Below are 21,731 nucleotides of genomic sequence, written 5' to 3' on the forward strand. Positions count from 1 at the left end.
TGTCACACAAATTCCATCATCAAATATTTTATTGGCAACAAAACTAAAACAAATGTGTTCAAGTGCAGCCTGAGGCAAGTACCCAAGCCTTGCAACTGCTTTTCAGCTAGCCAAACACAGAAAGAGGTTGGCTCAGTGCTTACTTAAGTAAAAATAGTTAAGAAAATAGCCAGCACCTGTGCTAGACAGAAACTAAAGACTGACAAAAGCATTTTATGATAAGAAAATACAGTGAACATGCAAAAAGGTAGGGATGATACAAGGTGTCTGCTACTGCTAAGTAACATCAAATGCATCCTCTGCTGGAAGTAATAGGTGAAATTTAATTTAAAAAGATAAATGAAAAGAGTGCATAGCACTCAGCCTTACATAGAACCATGAGTGGAGCAGTAATATTACTTCAGCAAAATGCTGTCTGGGCTAGAAAATACTGATCTCTGTCCCTCTGACTTAATGACAGAATCTTTTAGCACCATAGGATTAATCTTCCATTCCTATTTTTGCTTAGCCAGAGGAAAAGAGAATGCAAGACCAGGTTCAACATGGGATATACCTGTTAAAAGTCTACCTGTTCTTTGTTTTGCAAAGCTACTAATTTTCCATAGGTGACAGAATGAACAAGAATGCTTTGTGAGTAGCACGTGAACATCGAAGCAGAATCCTACCTCTCCCTTCAACCCTTCTACACCAAACAGATTGAACTGAGATTTGTTGTAAAAGCAGCCATACCTTAACCTGAACTGGACGTCTCTAGCACCATCTTTACCATATGCTTCCCTTCCCACAGTCAGCTCTCTGCCCTTGTTTCTATGTAAATATCATTTAAAGCACCTTCCTAAGGGAGATGTAAACTGCCATGTAACATTCATCACAGTTTTATGAGAAATAAATTAACCATCTCTGTAGAAAATCTTGCCACAAGGAGTTCTACGCTCTATGTGGTGCCTTCTGTTAGAGGTTCAGAACTCCCAATCATCCACCTCCAGCTGCTCCAGACTGGAAACCAGTCCAAAAATATGACTAGGATCTTGGGCCTGAATTCCTTCAAAGCTGGTGATTGGTGTAACTGGATATAGCAGTTCAGGAAGTGCTTCAGATGCCCGACGTTTGATCTGAAAAAGAGAAAAGAAAACCCCCTAAAACATGCAAACTTTACAAGTTACTCTCAATCTAACATCAACCTATTTTCATGTGCTCTTCCAATAGCTATGGTCACCTATAACTGCACTTTTGAATACTTAAAGATACTCTGGTATATCAAGATGGGGAACTTCTGTGGGTCCAGGGCAATTTCTGCCCTCCAGTGGACTTTGGCATCCTGTACCCCACCAATTCCACCCCTGTTGGCAAACCACAGCCCAAGAAGCTTCTGGGGACACCAAAAAGGAGGTGCATCAAGATCTTGGGGATGACTTGAGGGGAACCACATGTGGCTGTATTAATTTCTCATCCACATTTCTCATTAACTTCCACAATAAAGCAGGATTCTCATTTTTGTGAGGTTCACATAAAGTGCTGGAAACAAATGCGACCTTCACACGCAGTCAGTAAGCTTCCCTGAAGCATCTGGCTGGCATCTGTTGGATGCAGAATGTGCAATAGATGGATTAGGTGTGTATGTAAATTCATGTCACTTGTTGACTGAGAGCAATCCCATGAATTTCATAGGCTTTTCTTAGGCAAGGAATAGTAAGAGGTGGTTTTGCGAGCTGCTTCCTCTGAAATACAGCCTACAGCTACAAGTATTTGCTGGCAGTTTCCCATCCAACTAACTAATGTTGACCCTGCTTAGCTTATAAAATCAGATGGTATCTGGTACCTCCCTCAAGGTCAAGAGGGGAAAAAATGATGGTTGTATGGGAAACTCAGAAACACAAAGTACTTTGGGGAATGGCACTTGAGCATAACTACTTCATGTCCAATAAGTTCTCCACACAGACAAACCGTTTCAATGTTTCTCCTACCACAACACCCTGTGTTGGGGGTGGTGAGGGCAACATGCAGGCCTCGTACAGCTCTTTTAAACCCTTCCCCTTTTTGCAACCCCTGTTGTTCTCTCAGCCCTGAAGCCAAAGTTAGCTCTGCACAAACATCTAACCGTACAAAGTTATAAACTATTAAGAAAAAGTGAGCCATTCAAGCTAGTTTACCTGTTTGAAAAAAGGATGATTCAACAGTGCACTTGCGCTTGGCCTATGCAACAGAAACACAAGATGAGATTGTATAATGTATCCATAAGCAGAAGACACAAGCAGGAAAAATTCCCACTGCCCCCAGATATTGAAGCTTCAAATTTTGCAAGCTCAGTTGTTGCCAGACACAAACTGGAATAATCAAGAATTTGGGTGTCACCAGGAAAACAGAAACTCAGCAACTGTGACCCTCCCCCTTGCACATGTAATATTGCTTTTCCTCCTGCCCAAATACAGGGACCAGCTCAAGACTTATTATTTTGGTATACTGCCAGAGTACTCTAAGGAATAGCAAGGATGTGCATTTTCTGTTCCACCTGCATCCCAAATTCATCTGCAGCCATCCTTTGAGTCACTTGGGTTCTGAAATTAGTCTTCAGCTGTAGTTTCATCAACAGTTCTACTGATCTGCATATCCTTTTGCATTCCTGAAAACCCATGATGGCTCTCTTCTTGCCATACCCCAATGTAAAGATTTTCTGTGTAAGTCTGCATATTTGGAATACATGTGCAAATTTTAGCAGAGAGGAAATATTTACATATTTTGCATAAGTTTGCCCCATCTTTTTCATGCAGACTTCTAGCCAGGATTGGGAGAATTTATTCACAGACTCAGGCAGTAGCTGCTTCGAAATATCCTCAACTCTTCTGGAATGTTTAAGCTTTGGAGCTGATAAACACTTCAGTTATTAAATTTTCTTGATGAGGAAGTTCCAAGACTTCTATATTCTAGGGGCAGAACCGAGGATAGAATGCTACATTGAGACTTAGTGGAATGGGATAAGTTTTTTCTCTTTCAAGAGAATGTAAAAACTTGGTAATCAACCATCAACAGTGTGCAACAGACCCAGGCAGAAGGGAAAATGGAAAACAGCGACTCCTCCAACAGAGTGTACTTTGTGCCTATTTTACATATTCCTTCCTACTGGAGCAAATGAGAAGAACCCAACCAAGTATATCCTTTCAATCCAGAAATCTTAGTATTTTGGACAGTTCCCCACATCTCTGAGCCAGCACTGCCTGACCAATGTTAGTAGTATCTATAATAGAAGAAAACAAATGTATACCAGGCAGGATGTAGAGAGTACAGTATATCATTTAGGGGATAAAATATTTCAATATTCCTTCTCACTATACCTCAAGTCTGGGTTCCTCTGCAGGCACTGCTCCACAAAGTGATGGAAGGCAGGTGAAAATGTACGATGGTATGGATGTAATGCTGCCTCACCATTAGAGGCCCTGGCACTGCTGGCTGCCATGCCTTCCCCAAGCCCAGTACTAGCCCCCGAGTGGGAGGGTTTCATGGTCAACTCCTCTGGAGGAATTGTGGTTGTGTCCAAGAGACAAGGGACAGTACCATTGAGCTTCTCCAGGAGCATCTGAAGCATGATAAAGGAAGGTAAGTATATTTGGATGATTAGAAAAACTCACATCAAATAAGCAGTTCATCCTATAGTATATAGTTAATCAAGTGGGATACTGTATCAGAAGGAAAAGAGAACATCCTCACCTGTGTTGCAGGCATATCCTTGAATGGGACATGACCATTTGCCAGTTCACAAGCTGTTATTCCTACACTGTATATGTCACTCTTTGCATCATAGCCTTGGAGATTCTAAAACCAAAAGATAAAATTACTGTTGTGTTTAAACCTTTGCAATTGCCAACTAAATTGAACAGTGAATCCATTCTAGCTGACCTCACCAAGACAGTATTTATAGATGCATTCATTTTTACTTGCATGTTAAACAAACATTCCTCTTCAGTGGAAGAAGAGGGTGACACATCTTTCTTATGGTTTAAGGACAAATCCTCTGTACAAAAATTGGATGTTGATAAACACTGGTTCAAGCTGCTCACAAGAAAGTATAGTTGGGTTGGTAAGGAATCATCTGTCTATTATTTTAAAATACATAATTTTGCCCAAAATTTTTACAAGAATTGGTACTGTCCATTGGATGGAAGGTCAAGAAAAATTAGACAAGAAAGATCTAACATACCTGTTGCAAGACCTCTGGACTCAGCCATGGTAGTACCTTGATACTGTACTTGGGGAAATCATGAACTACTTTGAGACGCTGGCCATGACTGATCATGCTCAAGTTACTGCGCAACCCAGAAAGGTACACCTTCCCATCTGCAGAAATCAGGACATGACTGGCCTTCACACTCCTGCATACAAAGAAGACAGAGATAAAGCCACAAACCCATACCCATACATGCCTCCTCCATTTGATACTTAGGAAATCAAAAACCTGCCATCCAATAATGCCACACTGCTCTGATTCTTCAAGGAGAGAATTGTGGATAAGTCCAACAACCATCTGGCTGCTGAGGTGTGGCAATACTTACTTTAATGAAAAATACAAAGGCATGCGTCAAGGTGAGACTCACTCACCCAACTTTTTTACTCAGATGGCAGCACAATGGGTCTTTTTGATCTCACCGCTGCCACCAATTACGTATGTGAAGGTGATGCCACTATAGCTTACATTTTGTGAACTGCTTAGGGAGTGCTTAAGTGCATTGATAAGTGGTATAGAAATGTACTTGCTATTGCCATCTCATCAATTCTTCACTGCAAGACTCAAACTCGGGACTCTCTTAAGAGTCTCCTGCACTTTAACTCTCGTTAGATGCCAGCCCTCTGGGTTCCTAGTTTTCCCCCAGCTTGGCACCAACTATTCTTTGACAGCCACACACCCACTATCTAATGTGTCCCAAACCTAAAAGACTTTTCTCAATTTTGGTAGTGTTTTTAATGTGTTTCTGAAATCACTTCAGACAGCTGCTTGTTGAAACAAAGTAAGAAATTTCTTTGCAAGTCAAACTGAATACAGTATCTCTTTTAGTGGATGGTGTTCACGATCTCAGCAGCCTAACTCTTCGCCCCTGAGGGCACACCAAACATCAACCCCTTTCAAACTTGCTCCTCTTCTCTACACACTCTCTCCTGGGAGGAGCCTGACTTCGCTTCTACTGGCTAGTGTCAAGGTTCTAATCTGCCTGTTGTCTCCACAACATGCTACTGTGATGACTCAGAAATAAACTGTAACTTCAACACCTTTACTTACAAAAGGCTGAAGTCTTGACAGTTCATACACATCCCCCACCCACTGCTGCACCAAACCCGTGTGACTAGCTCATGTCCCACTCCCAAATGCATCTAGGAAGTAGACTTAAGTCTATGAAAGCTCATGCTACCAATTTCTTTATTTCAGTTGGTGTCAAAGGTGCTACAAGTTCTCTCTATGTACACTGTAAACTTAGGGAGTGCTTAAGTGTTATAGAAATGTACTTGCTACTTGCTACTAACAGTAGCAAGAGGAAAAACCAATACCATGAAATGTTAATATTTCCTATGTTGTTTCTACACACTATAAATTTTTTAAGCCAGTTTAACTAGCATGACTCCCAAGTAAGGAGCCTTAGGAGTTGCAGCCCTGTCAAGAGACCTAATTTTTGTAATCAAAATATTATTGCCAAGACAATAATGCTTGGTATGGTAGAAGGCAGTAAGAAAAGAGGAAGACTGCATTACAGATGGACAGACTCAACCAAGGAAGCCACAGCCCTTAGTCCGCAAGACCTGTCGATGATAGGGTGACTTGGAAGTCTCTCATTCATAGGGTTGCCATAGGAAAGTCGATGGTAGTTGACAACTGTTCTCATTATGATCACAACTTCCTGATAGTTTGTGGGAAGCCAAGATAGTGAGATGGAATTAAAACCATTTAAACTTTGCTCTGTATTGTTTTCAGCTGCTTTAAACTACATTAGTTCTTACCTGTGAACATATCCCATATGGTGAATGTAATCAAGGGCCTTTAATACACCTTGAAGAATATAAGCCATAGCTAATTCACTCATTCCATCCATAAAATGTGTACAAATTAAATCTTTAGCAGAACCTACAGAATGAAGGAATACAAACACTAAGTATTTTCAAGATCCAAAAAAGAGAAAGAACCAATTGTCTTTGGAGCTATATTATTTATAGAAGTATATATTTATAATCTTATCATGTTCAGATCTAAGTTTAAACACATACAATTATTTGTAAGGAGAGTTACAAGTGATCTCTCTCACAATCAATAGGATTTTATTTTAAAGATAATACAGTTGGGCCTCTGTATCCATGGATTCTGCATCCACTGATTAAACCATCTATGGCTTGAAAATATTCCAGAAATATTAATAATAAGAATAATTCCAAAAAAACAAACCTTGATTTTGCCATTTTATACAAGGGACACTATTTTACAACCCCACAGAATATAACGGGATTTGAGCATCCTCACATTCTGCTATCCACAGGGGGTCCTGGAACTAAACTCCAGTGGATAACAAGGCCCCTCTTACATTTAGGATGGTAGTATTAATGTGAAGCAGATCTTTCAAAAATCTGATATATAAGATATAGCTTGTCCACACAAAAATATACCATTCCCACTGCATTTTTTTCCTGGTATTCCCACTCCTATCAGCAGTAGGGATTCATACTTTACCTACCATAGGCCATGAAAGATGTAATAACCCACAGTTCATTGTCAGCTATGAAGGCTGCTTTATATGGCACAAGATTAGGGTGACTGAAGAACTTTGATACATGGAGCTCCCCCTGAAACAAAAAGAATTATGCCACAAATGAGTTTTAAGTCCAAACCACACTGCAGAAATAACCCAGTTTGAGACCACTAACTATTCAGGCTCAGTGCTAGGGAATCCTTGGAATTGTAGTTTGTGGCACCTGAGCTATCTGACAGAAAAGGCTTAATGTCTCACAAAACTACAATTCCCAGAATTCCCTAGTATTGAACCAGGGCAGTTAAAGCGGTCTCAAACTGGATTATTTCTGCAGTGTGTTTTGAACCTTACTGAAGTGCCTAATTATTAGTAGACATTCAAAGAACATAGAAATGCACTTCCCCTTGGCTCCTCTGGGGAAAATGGCTATTCCTGCAGCAAAAGGGTATGGCACTTACAGCGTCCATTTCCTTAAGGCCACAATGAAAAAGAAAGAAGCTGTAACCTATGCACACTTACCTAGGAATAAAACCAAGTGAACCCAGTAGAACCCTTGTTCTGAGCAAATATGCATCAGATTATGCTGTAAAATTCATTTTAGAGACAGATTTTGAATCAAAATCCTCCTATTGTTAAGAAGAGTTCTTGAAATCCCTTCCTTGGAAACTCAAGGGGACATTAATTTATTGTCTATCTTAGGATAAGTATTCGTCAGTTCTGTGACAGAATAGACAAACCAAACTAATGTGATATGACTGCTAATTCTACCTGCAAAAACGCCACCATCTCATTGGTGCAAGCCTCTAGGTTGATCCTCCGGACAGTGACAAACTCTCCTGTTGGTTTATATCGTGCCAGATTCACAGTCATTAGCTCCTCAAAGCCCTTTCCTGAAAAGATAAAAGTACAACCATTTTAGTACAAGCTCATTGGAATGAGAAGCAAATTATAATAATAATAATTTATTTTATTTATATACTGCTATTCCAAAGATCATAGCGGTGAACAGCAAGTAAACTAATTAGCAAGTAAGCTAATTTTCCCCCAACAGTCTGGGTACTCATTTTAGCTCCCTCCTCGGAAGGATGCAAGCCTGAGTCGAGCTTGGGCCCTTTTGCTGGTCTTGAACTCGCATCCTTGTGGTTTTGAGTGAATGGCTGCAGTACAGGCATTTAACCACTGTGCCACCAGGGCTCCTTCTTATCTTGGATTCCTTATCCAAGAAATATTTTCTTGTTTGCTATTATTTATTCCAAAATCTTAATTATTGTGGACTTAAGAGACTATCAATCTTCATAAAATAGTTTTTAAAACAATATTTCTTGGCTCTTTTCCTTTTTTTGTTATTATCATCATGTTGTTCAGTTATAGCATGCTTGCCTTTTCCTCTATGCACACCATACAGAGGTATCGTTTTCTCAATGTTTCAGTTATCACACCATGAGAAGGGTTTTTTATTCCTTATACTTTGCTATCTTATAGTGTAAAGCACATGTAACCAGAAGGTAATCTAATTGCTTTTTTTTAAAAAAATGACAGCATTCTAGTAACGGTCAATGTCCATCAATTCAGAAAATGAGGCAGCTAAGAAAACACAGGAGACCAATACTATGCAAAGGAAAACAGCCAACATATTCCCCACCCCATGAAAACATTACCTATTATGGTCAGTAGCTCATAACAATTAATGTCAGGCAAATAACCGCTCATGGTGTCCCTTTTGGGGGAAGATGCTATTGATTCTGAGCTTGCTTCATTGGTCTGCAAAAGAAAAGAAAACAAATAAAATCCAGAAGAGTAGGAATAAAAAAGAGAGGCTTTTAAAAAAAAATCTATCAAATTGCAGGCTGTAGCTGTGTAAACCAAGTTTGGAAAAGTAGTTTCCATTCAAATATCACATATGAAAAGGACTATCAAATAGCTGCCAAATGCTTTGTAATGTTTGGTTATACTTCTCATTGTATCAGTTCGATGAGACATTTGCTCACCAAAGTAGCCTTCTCATTTCAATTTATATGGTCCCCAAAGTAGATTATTTGACTGGACGCATTTGGACATAATGATAAAGAGGGAACCATTGCTTGTATTTACTCATCAATTGAGTATGATCATTGTGCTGATGTAATCTGCCCAGGTGTTCCTACTTCCAGGTGTCATCCAAACCTAACAGCAATTTACACTCTGCCTTGATTATCCCCCAATACATGAGAAAAATTCAAGACATGTTCTATGGTTCTTTTCTCTAGCATAGAGGCGGTGGTGGTGGGGAACCAGAGCACTTACTCCTGTCAAGTCCAGCTGTCACATTCAGATGCTCCTACTCCAAATGGGATTGAGTAGGCAGCATGCATCAGCCACAGTTCCTGCTGTTTTTGTACTGTTTTATGTGAATGAGGTTGCATTTCACTCTTAGAATATTTTGTTGTCTGCCTTTGTAATCACTCCCGAAAACTCAACAAATGTTCAAATTTCAAACACCAAATTTCCACATATAAACTTGAATTCTAAGTTTTGACAGAACTTGGAAAGTTCTAATTTTTTTGTATAGATCCCAGAATCAGTAGCTTTGCCAGATGGGAGATCCTTGGAGTTGGAGTCCAAACAAAGCAATTTTCCAAGCTCTGAATTTCTGTGAATCTTCCAAATCTAGATATGAGATCTCATAATTCAATTTCAGTCCTTAGCTAAAGTGAATTTAAGAAGCAGGTCAAAGAAAGACATCTACCTCCAGCAGACAGCTATTGGAAGTCAAAGGAGATAGCTCTGGACTAAATGAACCAAAGAAATGATATATTGCTAGCATTAATTCCAGAAATGTGCAATGTTCTCCACACTTCTTTTGAAATCTTTTAGAGAAACTCCATCTCCTGCCTTTTCTTTTTATCATCTTTGCTTTGCCTATAAAGCACAACACACACTGAATAAACTTTATAAATGAATAAGTATATTTTTTTTTCACAAATGCAAAACAAATATTAGAAAAATTAGCAGATAATATTATTTGGATATGGGCAGCTACCTATTTACAATATAATCTCAAACATGTTTACTCAAAAATAAGTCCTTCAAGCAGTCTTACTTTCAGGTAAACATGGATGCAACTACCGCCTGAAACTCTTTGAAAGGTAGATGGCTGTAAATTAATACCGGCGTTCTAAAATTTCACACTGCAAAAAACAACAAAACTGTTATTCTGACAAATAAATACATTTTGTTCCAAAGAAGCTGACAACACCCACCTTCCAAAACAGCATTAGTTATTTTCTACATCGCCACGCAGAAATAATAACTGCTTGGAAAATTCGATCCATGCAGAACTATACTAAAGTCTTGACATTTTACAAAAATGTAAAAAGCTCAACTTAAAATGCCTCTTGTGAAGTACAGCACAAAAAAGCCCTGCCAAGAAAAACAAATACAGCTGCTGCCAAGGGTTTCAACGCAGGATCTCTTTTGGTGTAAAACAGCAAAAAACAACCCACATCTCTTAATCCAAATCTACTGTTTCATAAAATATATTAGCCTCAAAATAGATGGCTTTTTCAAAACACTGTGTTTATGTTGATCTATCTTTTAACAACCTTTGTATGGAAAAAAATAATCAGATTGCACTGTTACCAATGCAACGAAAAAAAGAGGGCCAAGGCTGGAAAAAGAATCTATGTAAAATTAGCAACTCGTGATTTATCTAACCGCTCCAGCCTCATTCTGCAAATTCTCCCCACTGCTCCTACCCACAGCCCTCTCCCCCCTACATAAGGAATTCCACCAACTCTGCTTTCTCTGGCTCTAAGCCTCCTCTAGTCTTCATATGCTCAAATTCTCCTTTTCATTTCAGTAGCTATTTTGTTTACTTTAGCTATTATGACTTCCAGATTCCACCCCCCCCCCATTTAACTGCAAAGCTTGCTGAACTCTTGTTTTTTCTTCCTTTCCTGACAGCAGTATAGAACATCTTTTATTGCTAGACCTTTTGAAATGCATTCCCTCGTCCTTCCTTTCTCGTTGACCCTTCTTTGCTTCCGCTTCTTATGAATTCTGCCCCTTCCCCACAAACGTGGGCTTCCTCTTGACAAAGATCTTTTCTCTCATTCCACTGCCTGATGTGCTTCTTTTCTTCGGCTGTCTCAGGCTATAGTATCCTTACTTTCACAATCTCCAACTTTCCCCGCTGTTCAAAAAGCTCCTGTGGGAGGTTTCCCTTGACAATACTGATCCCTTTCATTTCTCTCACAGAAACTGTCTGATTTGTCAAGGTTGTAACTGACAATGCTTTTATGCCTTTAGATCATGTATGAATATTCCATAACTAGTTGCAGACTGAAAGCTGCTGAAAGTCTCATTAGTATGTCTTCTCAGAGGTAAGCCCCATTAAGTTTAATAGGGCTTACTTCTAGGTAAATGACTACATACTCAAGCAATCCTCAGTAAGCCCTACTGAACTCAACTGGATTTACTACTGAGTAAGACATACATGGGCCTGCACTGGAATGACATGAATGTATGGAATAACAATATTCCTGGGTCTTACTTGGTTGACCAGGCATCTGAGATTTTCCAGCTCTGGCCAAAACTATGGAAAAAGTAGTTGCAAGTTAAATCTGGCAAGTTATTATTGCCTTAGATTTAATTTTAATCCGAGAAAAGATAAACTTTTTTCCCTCTTACTATGTTGCTTTTTAAATTCCCCCTCTTAAACAGACGTTTTATCCGTTTTAAAAAATTAAATGAGATAAACCAAACAGTCATATAATTTAATTATACTAGGACTGAGAACAGCCATTTGAAAATCCAAGATTATGGCTAAAATAGATTCACATGCCACACACCAAAACCGTCTTTCCAGGGTGAAACCTTGTTCCCACATATGTAAAGCTGAAAAAATTTGATGTATAAATAAGATAAAACGGAAAACAAGTCAGAATGTCCACAAGGAACAAGAACAAATTTTCATGCAATAGGCCACAGCACCACAGCCTACAAAAAATCACTTACTTTTCTCCGAGAGTCACCCAGAGGCTGCTCTGGAGTAAAGAAATCAATCGTTCAATTGTATTTTCTTAAACAGGTACCCATTGAGAATAAAACTAAAATAAGTTTATAACAAGTAATGTTTAAAATAACTTCAAAAGAATATTCAGTCGCACACTGCTGTTATATAGACAGCTGGTCAAAAGTGGTAATTTTTTGCAGGTTTAAGGGATACACATAAAGGCTTATTTGCTTACAAAGCTCAGAAATGAGGGAAACTTCAAATGGCATTTATTCATTCTAAATCACTGAGTGGAAATATGGTTTGAGACCGCTGCTTGTGGTCTTCAAACACCAACCAATACCACCTCAACCATAGTCTAGCATGAGGAAACATTGGAAGACAGGCATAGATGGAAACATAAGCTAGCTCTATGACTATTTTACTAGTTTTACATTCTCAAGCTTTTTTGAAGCAATCATTAACCCTGGGAGAAAAGTAATTATAGACTGCATAAGACTGAAACTACTAACAAAGCTCTACCCTCATCCCAAGCCAACATATGTTTAGCATTAAGGGGGGCAACTGAGTTGGTGGTCTCCATTCTTTCCACATATACAGAAGTGACGGAAAAAGGGGAGCAGAAAAGGGCAACGCTGCGCTGAAAATTCATAGAAGTGTCAAAATGGTATAAAATTCAGAGGTGTGGGATAGACTAGACGACGACTCACTGGAAACCCTTAGTAAGTTACAAAAGTCACTTTCTAAAGTGGCAATGAAATTCAAATCTATGTGGAAGCTTGGAAGCTTTTAAGAGATATTTTGGAAGAAAAACAGGCCTGTTACAGACAGCCAAAATAAAGCTGCTTCGGGTCTCTTTGGAGGTATGCTGTTTAAATGATGCATGCGTCCTAAGAATCTGGAAGCTGCACCAAAGCTGCACTCCGGTGCTTAGGAATGGAGTGTGGCTTTGGCGCAACCTCCGGACTCTTAGGACCCATGCATCATTTAAATAGCATACCTCCAAAGAGACCCGAAGCAGCTTTATTTTGGCAGTCTGTAACAGGCCACAGTAAGCACTGCTCAGGACTGCTCTCCTAAAGAATTTTTACACTAAAGAACTTGGAATCAGCTACAGTTAATACTCAGAGCCTGGTGGAAGCGATTTATTCCTACTTGTTGATTTGTTTGTCTTCTTCTTTGGGATATTATATAATGATTCTTCTAAGATTCTATCAACTTATATTACAAATAGGAATCTTACTGATATTAAATTATTTCCAGATTAATATTTTAAATTAGCAGATTTATTACATTCCCAATTAGCTAATAATAATTTCACTTAAAGGCTACTTATGAATAATTATCTTATTAATCCTCTTCTTATGATTTCTATCTAAAATTAGTAAATATATTTATTATTGCAGCAATGAAATCTTAATTTCATGTGCTCAAGTGAATAGTTTTCTTTCTCCTTTTAAAAATATATTATAACATTTATTTTAAATTTTAAATCCAAATACTAAAAAAATAAAATAAAAGTGAAGGCAAGAAGGAAGGGAGAAGGGAAGATGAGGCAGGAGGTGCATTAGCAATACTGCTTTTCAGGATTGTAATAATCAAAACTGTGTTTGTACTGGCCATGGTTCAGGCAAACAGTTCTGTATGTAGAACCTCAAATGTCCCGATACTGTATAAATGTTTTCTGCTTGTTGTTGAAAATAAGTGTATTCAGAAAAAAGGCCAACATAGGAAATCCTCCGACTGCTGACACATTACCTTTTTAAAAAAGGAGGAAAGGGAATGCAATTCCTACATTTTAAAAACATTGAAGAAGTTACACTTACAGTGCTGAAGAAAACCTAAGGAGCAAACAGTGTCTACATGTGCAAAGTTCTAGCCTAGCCTTTTATTTCATGTTCATTTAACTGCATATAGGAAATTTTTTATTGTGGAAATGCTTTCAAACAATCAATCCCATACATTTATTATGAGATTGTATTAATAACCCATATGTGTATGGATTGCTCATGTAGTCACCCACACGATAGCTTTCTTATTCTAATAATTTTGTGAACACTTATTTCCAAATGCAACCAAGAAAACATCTATTTAGTATCGTTCCTTCGAAGGTGACTATTTCGGTTAAAAGAATTTTTGGTGGACAGCATATTCTGTTCTCTGAATATTCAAAACTGTACACTACGGATCAACACTTTTGTTGCAGGCCAATAGCACTGGTTATCTCCTCTTAGAACTATGGCTCATTCTACACTAAAAAGGTTTACTGTTATGTTATTGCCCAAATGGTCATCTCATATGGATTAGATTGACAAATTAATGCTTATAAACAAAAATAGTTACTAAGAATTTGTCAGATTCAGCAATCTGACTGAGAGTTGGAGCAGACAGGTGTGAAAGAGCAGCCCGAGTCTGCTCTGGCCGCAAGTGCTGACTGCATGGCCCACTCCCAAAGTGGGCTGCTTTGGAGGCTCCTTTTTGCTCCGGTCCAAAGGACCAGCTTGAGGCTTTGGGCCGCTTTGGAGGCATGCATCATTTGAACGCCATGCTTCCAAAGTGACCAGAAGCTGCTCCATTTGGCCCATCTGTTCCAGGCCCGAGACAGGGAAACACAATAAACACATAATAAATGATTATGTTACAACCAGCAGGCAGCTGACAATGTTTGCGACCATCTCACTGATATGAGATAAGAGCGCTGCTAGGCGAAATCTCTGTTCTCTGTTTGTAATGAACACAACCCCTCTCTCATGTTGACCTAAATACAATCTACTCCCAATTTTCACCTCAGTATCGTCTTAAACATGTGGGTTACAGCTGTCTAATTCTTGTTCTAGGAACCTGTTTTCAATTATTACACGTCTGTGTCTCCTCCTCCTGTATGCAGGACAATTCCTTCCCATGCTTTTATCACCACTTTATCCTCTCCATAATGATTAACACTTAAGAATCACAGTTTAGGAGCAATATTAAATAGAAATGCTCTTCTGGAAACCCAAATGAAATGAATCGCAAGAGAACAATGCCTGTGGAAAAGGCTCCCAGCGAATCATGAAACCTAAAAATAACAGTTCACAGATTAGAAACCCTCTTTGTTTGTGTGAAATTTCTGTGGAATGTTACTCATTCCTACAGATACTCAAAAGCAGGCCAATTAAATATCTATACTGGGCCTATATCAGAAAGTTTTAGGGCTGCACTCTTTGTGCTTTTAATACCTAATTCACCTTCACAAAACTAAAAAATCCAAAGTATAAATTCACAGCAAAGTAGATTTCTAAAGTAGTTTAAGCACGTACCTCCAAAGAGTTCCAGTTCTCGCAAGCCCTCAAAGATGAACTTCTCAGACATCCACCTCTAGAAAAAAAACCGATAGATTGAACCTTCATGTGCCATTATTATTTAATCATTAATTATTTATAATAAGCCTAGAGATATTACAGATTATATTAACCAAAGCAAAAACCCATGTAACATTTTGACTTAAGAAAGACGATTCTGCTATAAGATCTGCCTATGTCTGAATGTCACTTGTATAGGTAGTGAAGAGCCTCAGGCTTGCAAACCTTATGTGCAGCACTACTCCTGCTCTCCAATTCTGGTTTGATATAAACTGTATTCTGCTATTTTGGTTCAATCAGCATAAGCACATATCTAGTCTGCCAAGTGAATCAAAATAAAAGATAATTGTCTCAACCCAGGATCAGAGAGCATCAATCGCTCTCTCTTAACAATTGGAGAAGCTGTGTGCACACAAAAGGCTTTTCTCTATTATTCAGGCAAGTCACATAGTACAGAGTTTACTTCCCCACACACCCTTCTGATGTTAAAAACAGGTCCAACCTCTTATATATCCCTTATGTATAAACGGGACAGACATGTGAGCAAGCATGTGTGGCTGTCTCCATTATGTCTATTTCAGTTCTTAGTTGTAGCAAATTTGTCCTATTTATTTCAATGAGATTTATATATAACTAAGGGTGCATGTAGATTGATTGAAAACGTCCAGATTTTGTTCCTGTTCTTCAAACCAACCAAGGAGGATGGTATGAAAATTGTCTGATTGTACTGGGAATTGACAGAAAATATTCTGGGATAAACAAAACACGTATAGATCTCCGAAACATAATCTAGGACTCTCTGATCTTTTTAATCCATCTGAGTGCTCCCTATGTTTAGCTACATCACAATTATAGGTAAACTTGTAAGACGTTTAGCCACCACTATCAAAACAAAATATAATGAAACGACACATCTGCAAGAGAAATGGCAATAAACCGAACTAGAGGTGCAAGGTGAAAAATTTCCCTCTTTCAGAAATACATTATTCCATAAAATCAGTTAATAACATTTCCTAAAATGAAAGTCAAGTTACACATATTGTATATAGTGGTCAAATGTATACTTTTCTTAAGCTGAATATCACTAAGAAACACATACTTCATACAAGACAGAATTAGTATATTAATGGTATTCAACGCTATAGTTTTTTGTGGGTTTTTTGGACTATGTGGCTATGTTCTAGAAGAAAAAAACACAAAGAACTATGGATGCCGGCCATGAAAGCCTCCGGTTTTCAGTGCCTTCATTTGTTTCAAAGAAACTATATAATGCAGGTTAAGTGTATCCTAAATATGCCAATAAAAATAAAGTTCTAAAATTGTCTGAAGAAAACATTTAACCCAACTAAATTCACTATCTTTTTAAATATATATATATATATATATATATATATATATATATATATCAAACATACAGTCAGCCCTACATATCCACAGCATTGTGATCCACAAATTCAACCATTCATGGTTTGAAAATATTCCAAAAGGTCATAAACTCCAAAAAGCAAACCTTGTTCTTGCTATTTAATATAAGGGACACAATTTCACTAAGCCATTGTATTTAATGGGACTGGAGCATCCATGGATTCTGGTGTCCACAGAGGGTTCTGGAACCATACAAGGGCTCACTGCGTATGCTAAAGCAATTCCAATCAGTTCAGTACGGTAAAATTGTGCTCAGATATATCCTAATTTTTAAAACTGCTGAAAATTCACATCAATAAATTGAAAACTTTGTAAGTCGTTACTGTCAGAAAGTAATTATTTTACTCAATGTTGCAAACTGTCAAGAATTTTAAAAGATTAGAAAGCACTCTGAATGCTTAGACAAACACCATAAGCTAGGGAGAAAGGGACAGCTGGACTTGGGTGTGTAAAACCTGAGTTGTAGTCTCATTTTACCATGCACTGGAAATGTCAGCAAATCACCTATCACCCTTCGTTGCCTTCTATAAAAATAAGAGTAAGAGTGACTATGGCTCCATACAGACAGGCCAAAATAAAGCTGCTTCAGGTCACTTTGGAGGTATGCTGTTTAAGTAATGCATGCCTACTAAGAGTCCGGAAGCTGCACAAAAGCCATAATCCAGTCCTAAGGACTGGAGTGCAGCTTTGGCACAGCTTCCGGACTCTTAGGACACATGCATCATTTAAACAGCATACCTCCAAAGTGACCCGAAGCAGCTTTATTTTGGCCTGTCTCTATGGGGCCTATAATTAAATTTAATCACAGTTTGTCAGCTTCAATTGAAACAAAAGGCTGCTGTTAATCAAAAACAGAAGTCAAAACCTTGGATCATCTCACTGTGAGCATATGAGCCCATCTCAATAAACTGTGTGTGTGTTGTTGTTGTTGTTGTTTTTGTGACATCTGAAATAGTCAATGAATACTGTAAAGACATTTTTTTTTGCACATAAAAATGAGCCATACAAATGGGAAATATCGCTATTGTACATAATTATTTTTAAAGATTTATTAAAAAAGGTTTTTAAAGACAGGACTCTAGCTGTGGTGTGTTTGTCCTAGGTTTTGCACCATCGTTACAACTTTGAATGCCTCCTGAAAATGAAACGCGCAAGTCAAAACAGCTCTATTTCATACATCAGCAACGTGTCTGATGTCTGAAGCAGGATATACAGGACATGCTTGTTAGTGATGCTTGAATATATAGACACTCACCCTAATTCGTTCTGGCTTACTTACAAGGAAAGACATGGAATCCAGACTTGGCAATACTACTCCGCAGGCACGAAATTTGAAAGATGCCCTGAGAATAAAAAGAACAGGGAAAGTGTTACGCAAGCTAATAAGATGAATCTTTTCTAACCCATTACATACCTGCACCAGAGTCATAGTGGCCATACCTTGGCCACAGAAAACATTAAGGACTGCTTTGCTACCAGTTGTCTGCTCCATGTCACAGCAACAGAGATACAATGACATGAACAAGTTATTACATTCCTCAGCTTTTACAAACCTCATTCCTTAAATGGAAAAATAAACTTATATTGACACCATCATCACTGAACCAAATAGTGTATCATCCATTATTTTACTACCAAGATAAATTTAACTTATTTAAAGACCATATAGGCTACTACACTTTTATACAAAAGCTAAACATAAATCTGGCAAACATACCCAAGATCAATTAGCTACAATTAAACCAAGTGGGTCAAAATAAACCTACCTTAGAGTATGTATTTTCCCTGGAAGAAGATTAACCATCCATTATAAAGCCAAGCCCTCCCTCCAGTCCATCTGCCTTGGTCCAGGCCTTGGAGGAAGAGAGGAACTGCTGGACCTCTTACCCTTTCCCTCCACCACTCCCTTCTCCTTCTGTGTCATGTCTTTTTAGATTGTAAGCCCGAGGGCAGGGAACCGTCTAACTAAAAAGATTGTATGTACAGCGCTGTGTAAATTTACAGTGCTTTATAAATAAAGCTTAATAATAAAATAGAGCAGATACGACACTATTTCCAGAGCAGACATGAAAACACAGATGTGGTGTCTTCTAAACCAATGTTAAAAGTTAATACAAAATTCCTAAATGAACCTTAAAAGCTTGATGTCAAAAATCTATAACCTATTGATTGAAAACATATCCAGTCCTTGAGGGCTTCAAGAAAGTGTGGGATACCGATTTGTATCTAAATGGCAAATGGAAACACCCTTCTAGTATAATCTGTATCTCCCCATATGGGAGAAAATGCATTAAAATGATCATAGTATTATTATCTAACCCCAGTAAAAATGGAGTGCATAGCCATTGGTTAACACTCAGTTAACCAATGCTGAAGGAGCTGTAGAGCACTGGATGTGTATTTCCACGTATGCTGGGAATGTCTAAGGCCTGGTAAAGACAGGCCAAAATAAAGCTGCTTTGGGTCACTTTGGAGGCATGCTGTTTAAATGATACATACGTCCTAAGAGTCCAGAAGCCGCACCAAAGCCATGATCTAGTCCTAAGGATTAGAGTGCTGCTTTGGTGCAGCTTCCAGACTTATAGGCCTGTTAGAGACTGCCAAAATAAAGCTGCTTTGGGTCTCTTTGGCGGTATGCTATTTAAATGATGCATGGGTCCTAAGAGTCTGGAGGTCGCACCAAAGCCACACTCCATTCCTAAGCACTGGAGTGCAGCTTTGGTGCAGCTTCTGGATTCTTAGGATGCATGCATCATTTAAACAGCATACCTCCAAAGAGACCTGAAGCAGCTTTATTTTGGCCTGTCTGTATAGGGCCTAAATATATCTGAATTTTCGAAAAGTGTTTTTCTAATAATAAGTCAAATTACAAACCAAGTAGTTCCTGTCGACCCTCGAAATGGGACTTTTCCCTGTATTTTATGACCAATGCGAGGCATTCAATTATAAAGAACTGATTTACATTTATGTATTGACTTGCTGCAAGGCAGGCAATAATAGCTCAGAATGGGAACGGAAAAACTTGGGAGCATCTCTCCACTGAAACCTATTTTTAAAACGTGGGAAATAACGCTTGCGGGAAAAGCTGTGCAGGATGACAGAAAGAAGCAGCCTTTCTCCAACCTGGTTTCCCTTTATTGATTTCATCAATGGTTTTATGAGGCTGATGTCTTTATCAAAGTTTCTGTGGCGATCGAAACCTGTGCGTCTTTCTCCAGCGTTACAGGTTTGTCCAATATTCTTTTTTATATGTACACAGACTCATAGAGTTGGAGGAAGAGACCGCAAGGGCCCTGATCCAGTCCAACCCCATTCTGCCATGCAGGAACTCTCAATCACAGCATCCCCAATAGATGGCCATTGTGCCTCTGTTTAAAGACCTCTAAGGCAGTGGAGGAGGAGCAGGAGGAAATCTGTCCTAATGTTGGACGTCTCAACAGCTTTTGATGCCGCTGACCCCGTTATCCTTCTGGTCTGCCTCTTTGGGATGGGAAACGGAGGTACTGTTTCGCGGTGGCTTCGTTCCTTACTGCAAGGGCGGACCAAGGATGTGGCGCTGAGCGATTCCTGCTCGACCTTCCGGCCGTCGACTTGTGAGGTCCTTCAGGTTGCGGTTTTGTTGTCCGCCGTGCTATTTAACGTAGAGATGAAGCCACTGACAGAGGCTGTCCCAGTGTTTTAGGGTGCAGTTGCATCAATATGTGGATGGCACCCCACTCTGCTCACAATCACAGGCCATTATGAGAGAGGAGGGTCTGGAAAGGAAACACTCCTCTAGATGTGGCCTTATGAATCCCATGATGTTATAGTGTGTGTGTATGTAGGGTGTGTGTGTGTGTGTGTTTCCATACAACTTCCATTGGTGACCTCCACATGCTTTCACGTTGTCTCTTCCCTCAAGACAAAGGGACTCTGGCTGTTCGCAATCCAAAGGCACTCTGCGTCTCTTCTACCTCTCCTCCACAATGTCTCTAGAAAGGAAACACAACAAACAACAACAAACCACACAACAAACTCCAACTCCCAGAATTCCACAGCAAAGAGGCAAGACGCTTAAAGCGGTACCAAACCGGGTTATTCCCCCAGTCTGGACGCAGCCTGTGGCTCACCTCAGTCCTGGGGGCTCCTCGGGGCCGTTGCTGCTGCTTTCCCTGGCTTGAGCTCCTCCTGCTGCTGCCGCCGCCGCCGCCGCCGCCGCCGCTCCCTGGCTCCGGGGCGAAGGGTTCGTGGGGAGCCCGCGGGCTTCCCCCTGCGGCGCCTCCTCCAGCCTCCCTCCCTCGCCCCCGATCAGGGGCAGCCCCGCTCTCACCCGAAGCGCCCCAGGAACTGCCTCCTCGGCGCCGAGCGGAAGTGGGCCAGAGCGGCGCCAGAGAGAGCGGAAGCGGCGGCGTCGGACTCGCAGCGCAACAGCGCCACCTGCCGGCTGGAGGCCGAAACGCAGGTCAAAAAAGACACACACACAGCCCTCTTAATCTGGGGAATCAGGAGCATCACTTGGCTCTGGTCCCAATTTGATCCAGACTGATGCAAAGCTGATCTCATCTCCAATCCAATCCAAAGATTCAGAAACCTTAATTCTCAGTCCTCATATTGACTTACATTGGGAAGCCCTGAACAGCTGTGACTAGCACAAGTTCATAGCATTTGGAGAAATCATATATCCTTGCAGTGGCTCCCAAACTTTAGTCTTCCAGTTGTTTTGGACTTCAACTCCCAGAAGCCCCAGTCAGCTTGACCAACTGTCAGGAATTCTGGGAGCTGAAGTCCAAAACATCTGGAGGACTAACCCTGTCACATTTCCACATGTTTGATTTTAAGGGGAGTCTAGCAACAAACTCCCCTCCCTTCAGAATATAATTTAAAAAGTCATTGAGTCTTCAGTATTGCCAGCCTATGTCACTTTGTCCTTACATAGTCCTCTATAGCATTAAAGGACCTGTTCAGTGCAGAGATGGGACTTGTGTGCCTTATCAGGCCCCCATTGCGTGTTGCAGGAGTCCCCTGAGACAGGCAAAAGAATTGTACTATAATGGAAACTAGCACCTCCAGAAGCCTCCAGTGGCACAATTGTCCATTTTAACACAATTTGGAACAGCAGCAGAGCAGTCTTTCTTCAAAACCAGGATCAATATTTCTAAAGAGGGAGCAGTTATGGTCTGTGGTATGAAAAATGTGGCAAAGGTACTCCCCGCACTCCATAGTTGCCCATCCTTTTCCTAGAACATCCCTAAACTTTAGAGTTTAAGAATTGCA

The 21,731-nt window shown here is 39.7% G+C and overlaps 1 protein-coding gene across 2 annotated transcripts; it reads right to left on the minus strand.

The window, feature by feature from the left end:
• Positions 1–11: 11 nt before the first annotated feature.
• STRADA (STE20 related adaptor alpha) lies at positions 12–20,812 on the minus strand. Of its 2 annotated transcripts, none has more exons than XM_089532237.1 (13): positions 20,588–20,812; positions 17,734–17,821; positions 15,012–15,069; positions 11,715–11,743; positions 8,378–8,480; positions 7,488–7,609; positions 6,705–6,813; positions 5,980–6,103; positions 4,193–4,364; positions 3,703–3,807; positions 3,330–3,571; positions 2,151–2,193; positions 12–1,112 (listed from the first exon to the last, which is right to left on the minus strand). In XM_089532237.1, the coding sequence occupies exons 2-13, from the start codon at positions 17,767–17,769 to the stop codon at positions 960–962; spliced, it is 1,296 nt and encodes a 431-aa protein (XP_089388363.1). In that variant the 5' UTR covers positions 17,770–17,821; positions 20,588–20,812; the 3' UTR covers positions 12–959. The 2 variants fall into 2 exon arrangements, with proteins under 2 accessions (XP_089388363.1, XP_089388361.1); XM_089532235.1 differs by having other exon boundaries at positions 17,758–17,821; positions 20,588–20,658.
• Positions 20,813–21,731: the final 919 nt, after the last annotated feature.

Source organism: Sceloporus occidentalis, unplaced genomic scaffold, assembly GCF_023333645.1.
Source record: "Sceloporus occidentalis isolate IW3139 unplaced genomic scaffold, rSceOcc1.0.p SCAF_7, whole genome shotgun sequence".
Lineage (NCBI taxonomy): Eukaryota > Metazoa > Chordata > Lepidosauria > Squamata > Phrynosomatidae > Sceloporus > Sceloporus occidentalis.

Bases quoted from the DNA above. Each gene is read 5' to 3' on its own strand.
- STRADA (XM_089532237.1), bottom strand. From the start codon at position 17,769: ATGTCTTTCCTTGTAAGTAAGCCAGAACGAATTAGG. The intron at 4,365-5,979 runs GTAAGAACTAAT...CTTTGTATGCAG, and splicing joins CATATGGGATATGTTCACAG to GAGTGTGAAGGCCAGTCATG. The intron at 3,808-4,192 runs GTATGTTAGATC...TTTTGGTTTTAG, and splicing joins GTCCAGAGGTCTTGCAACAG to AATCTCCAAGGCTATGATGC.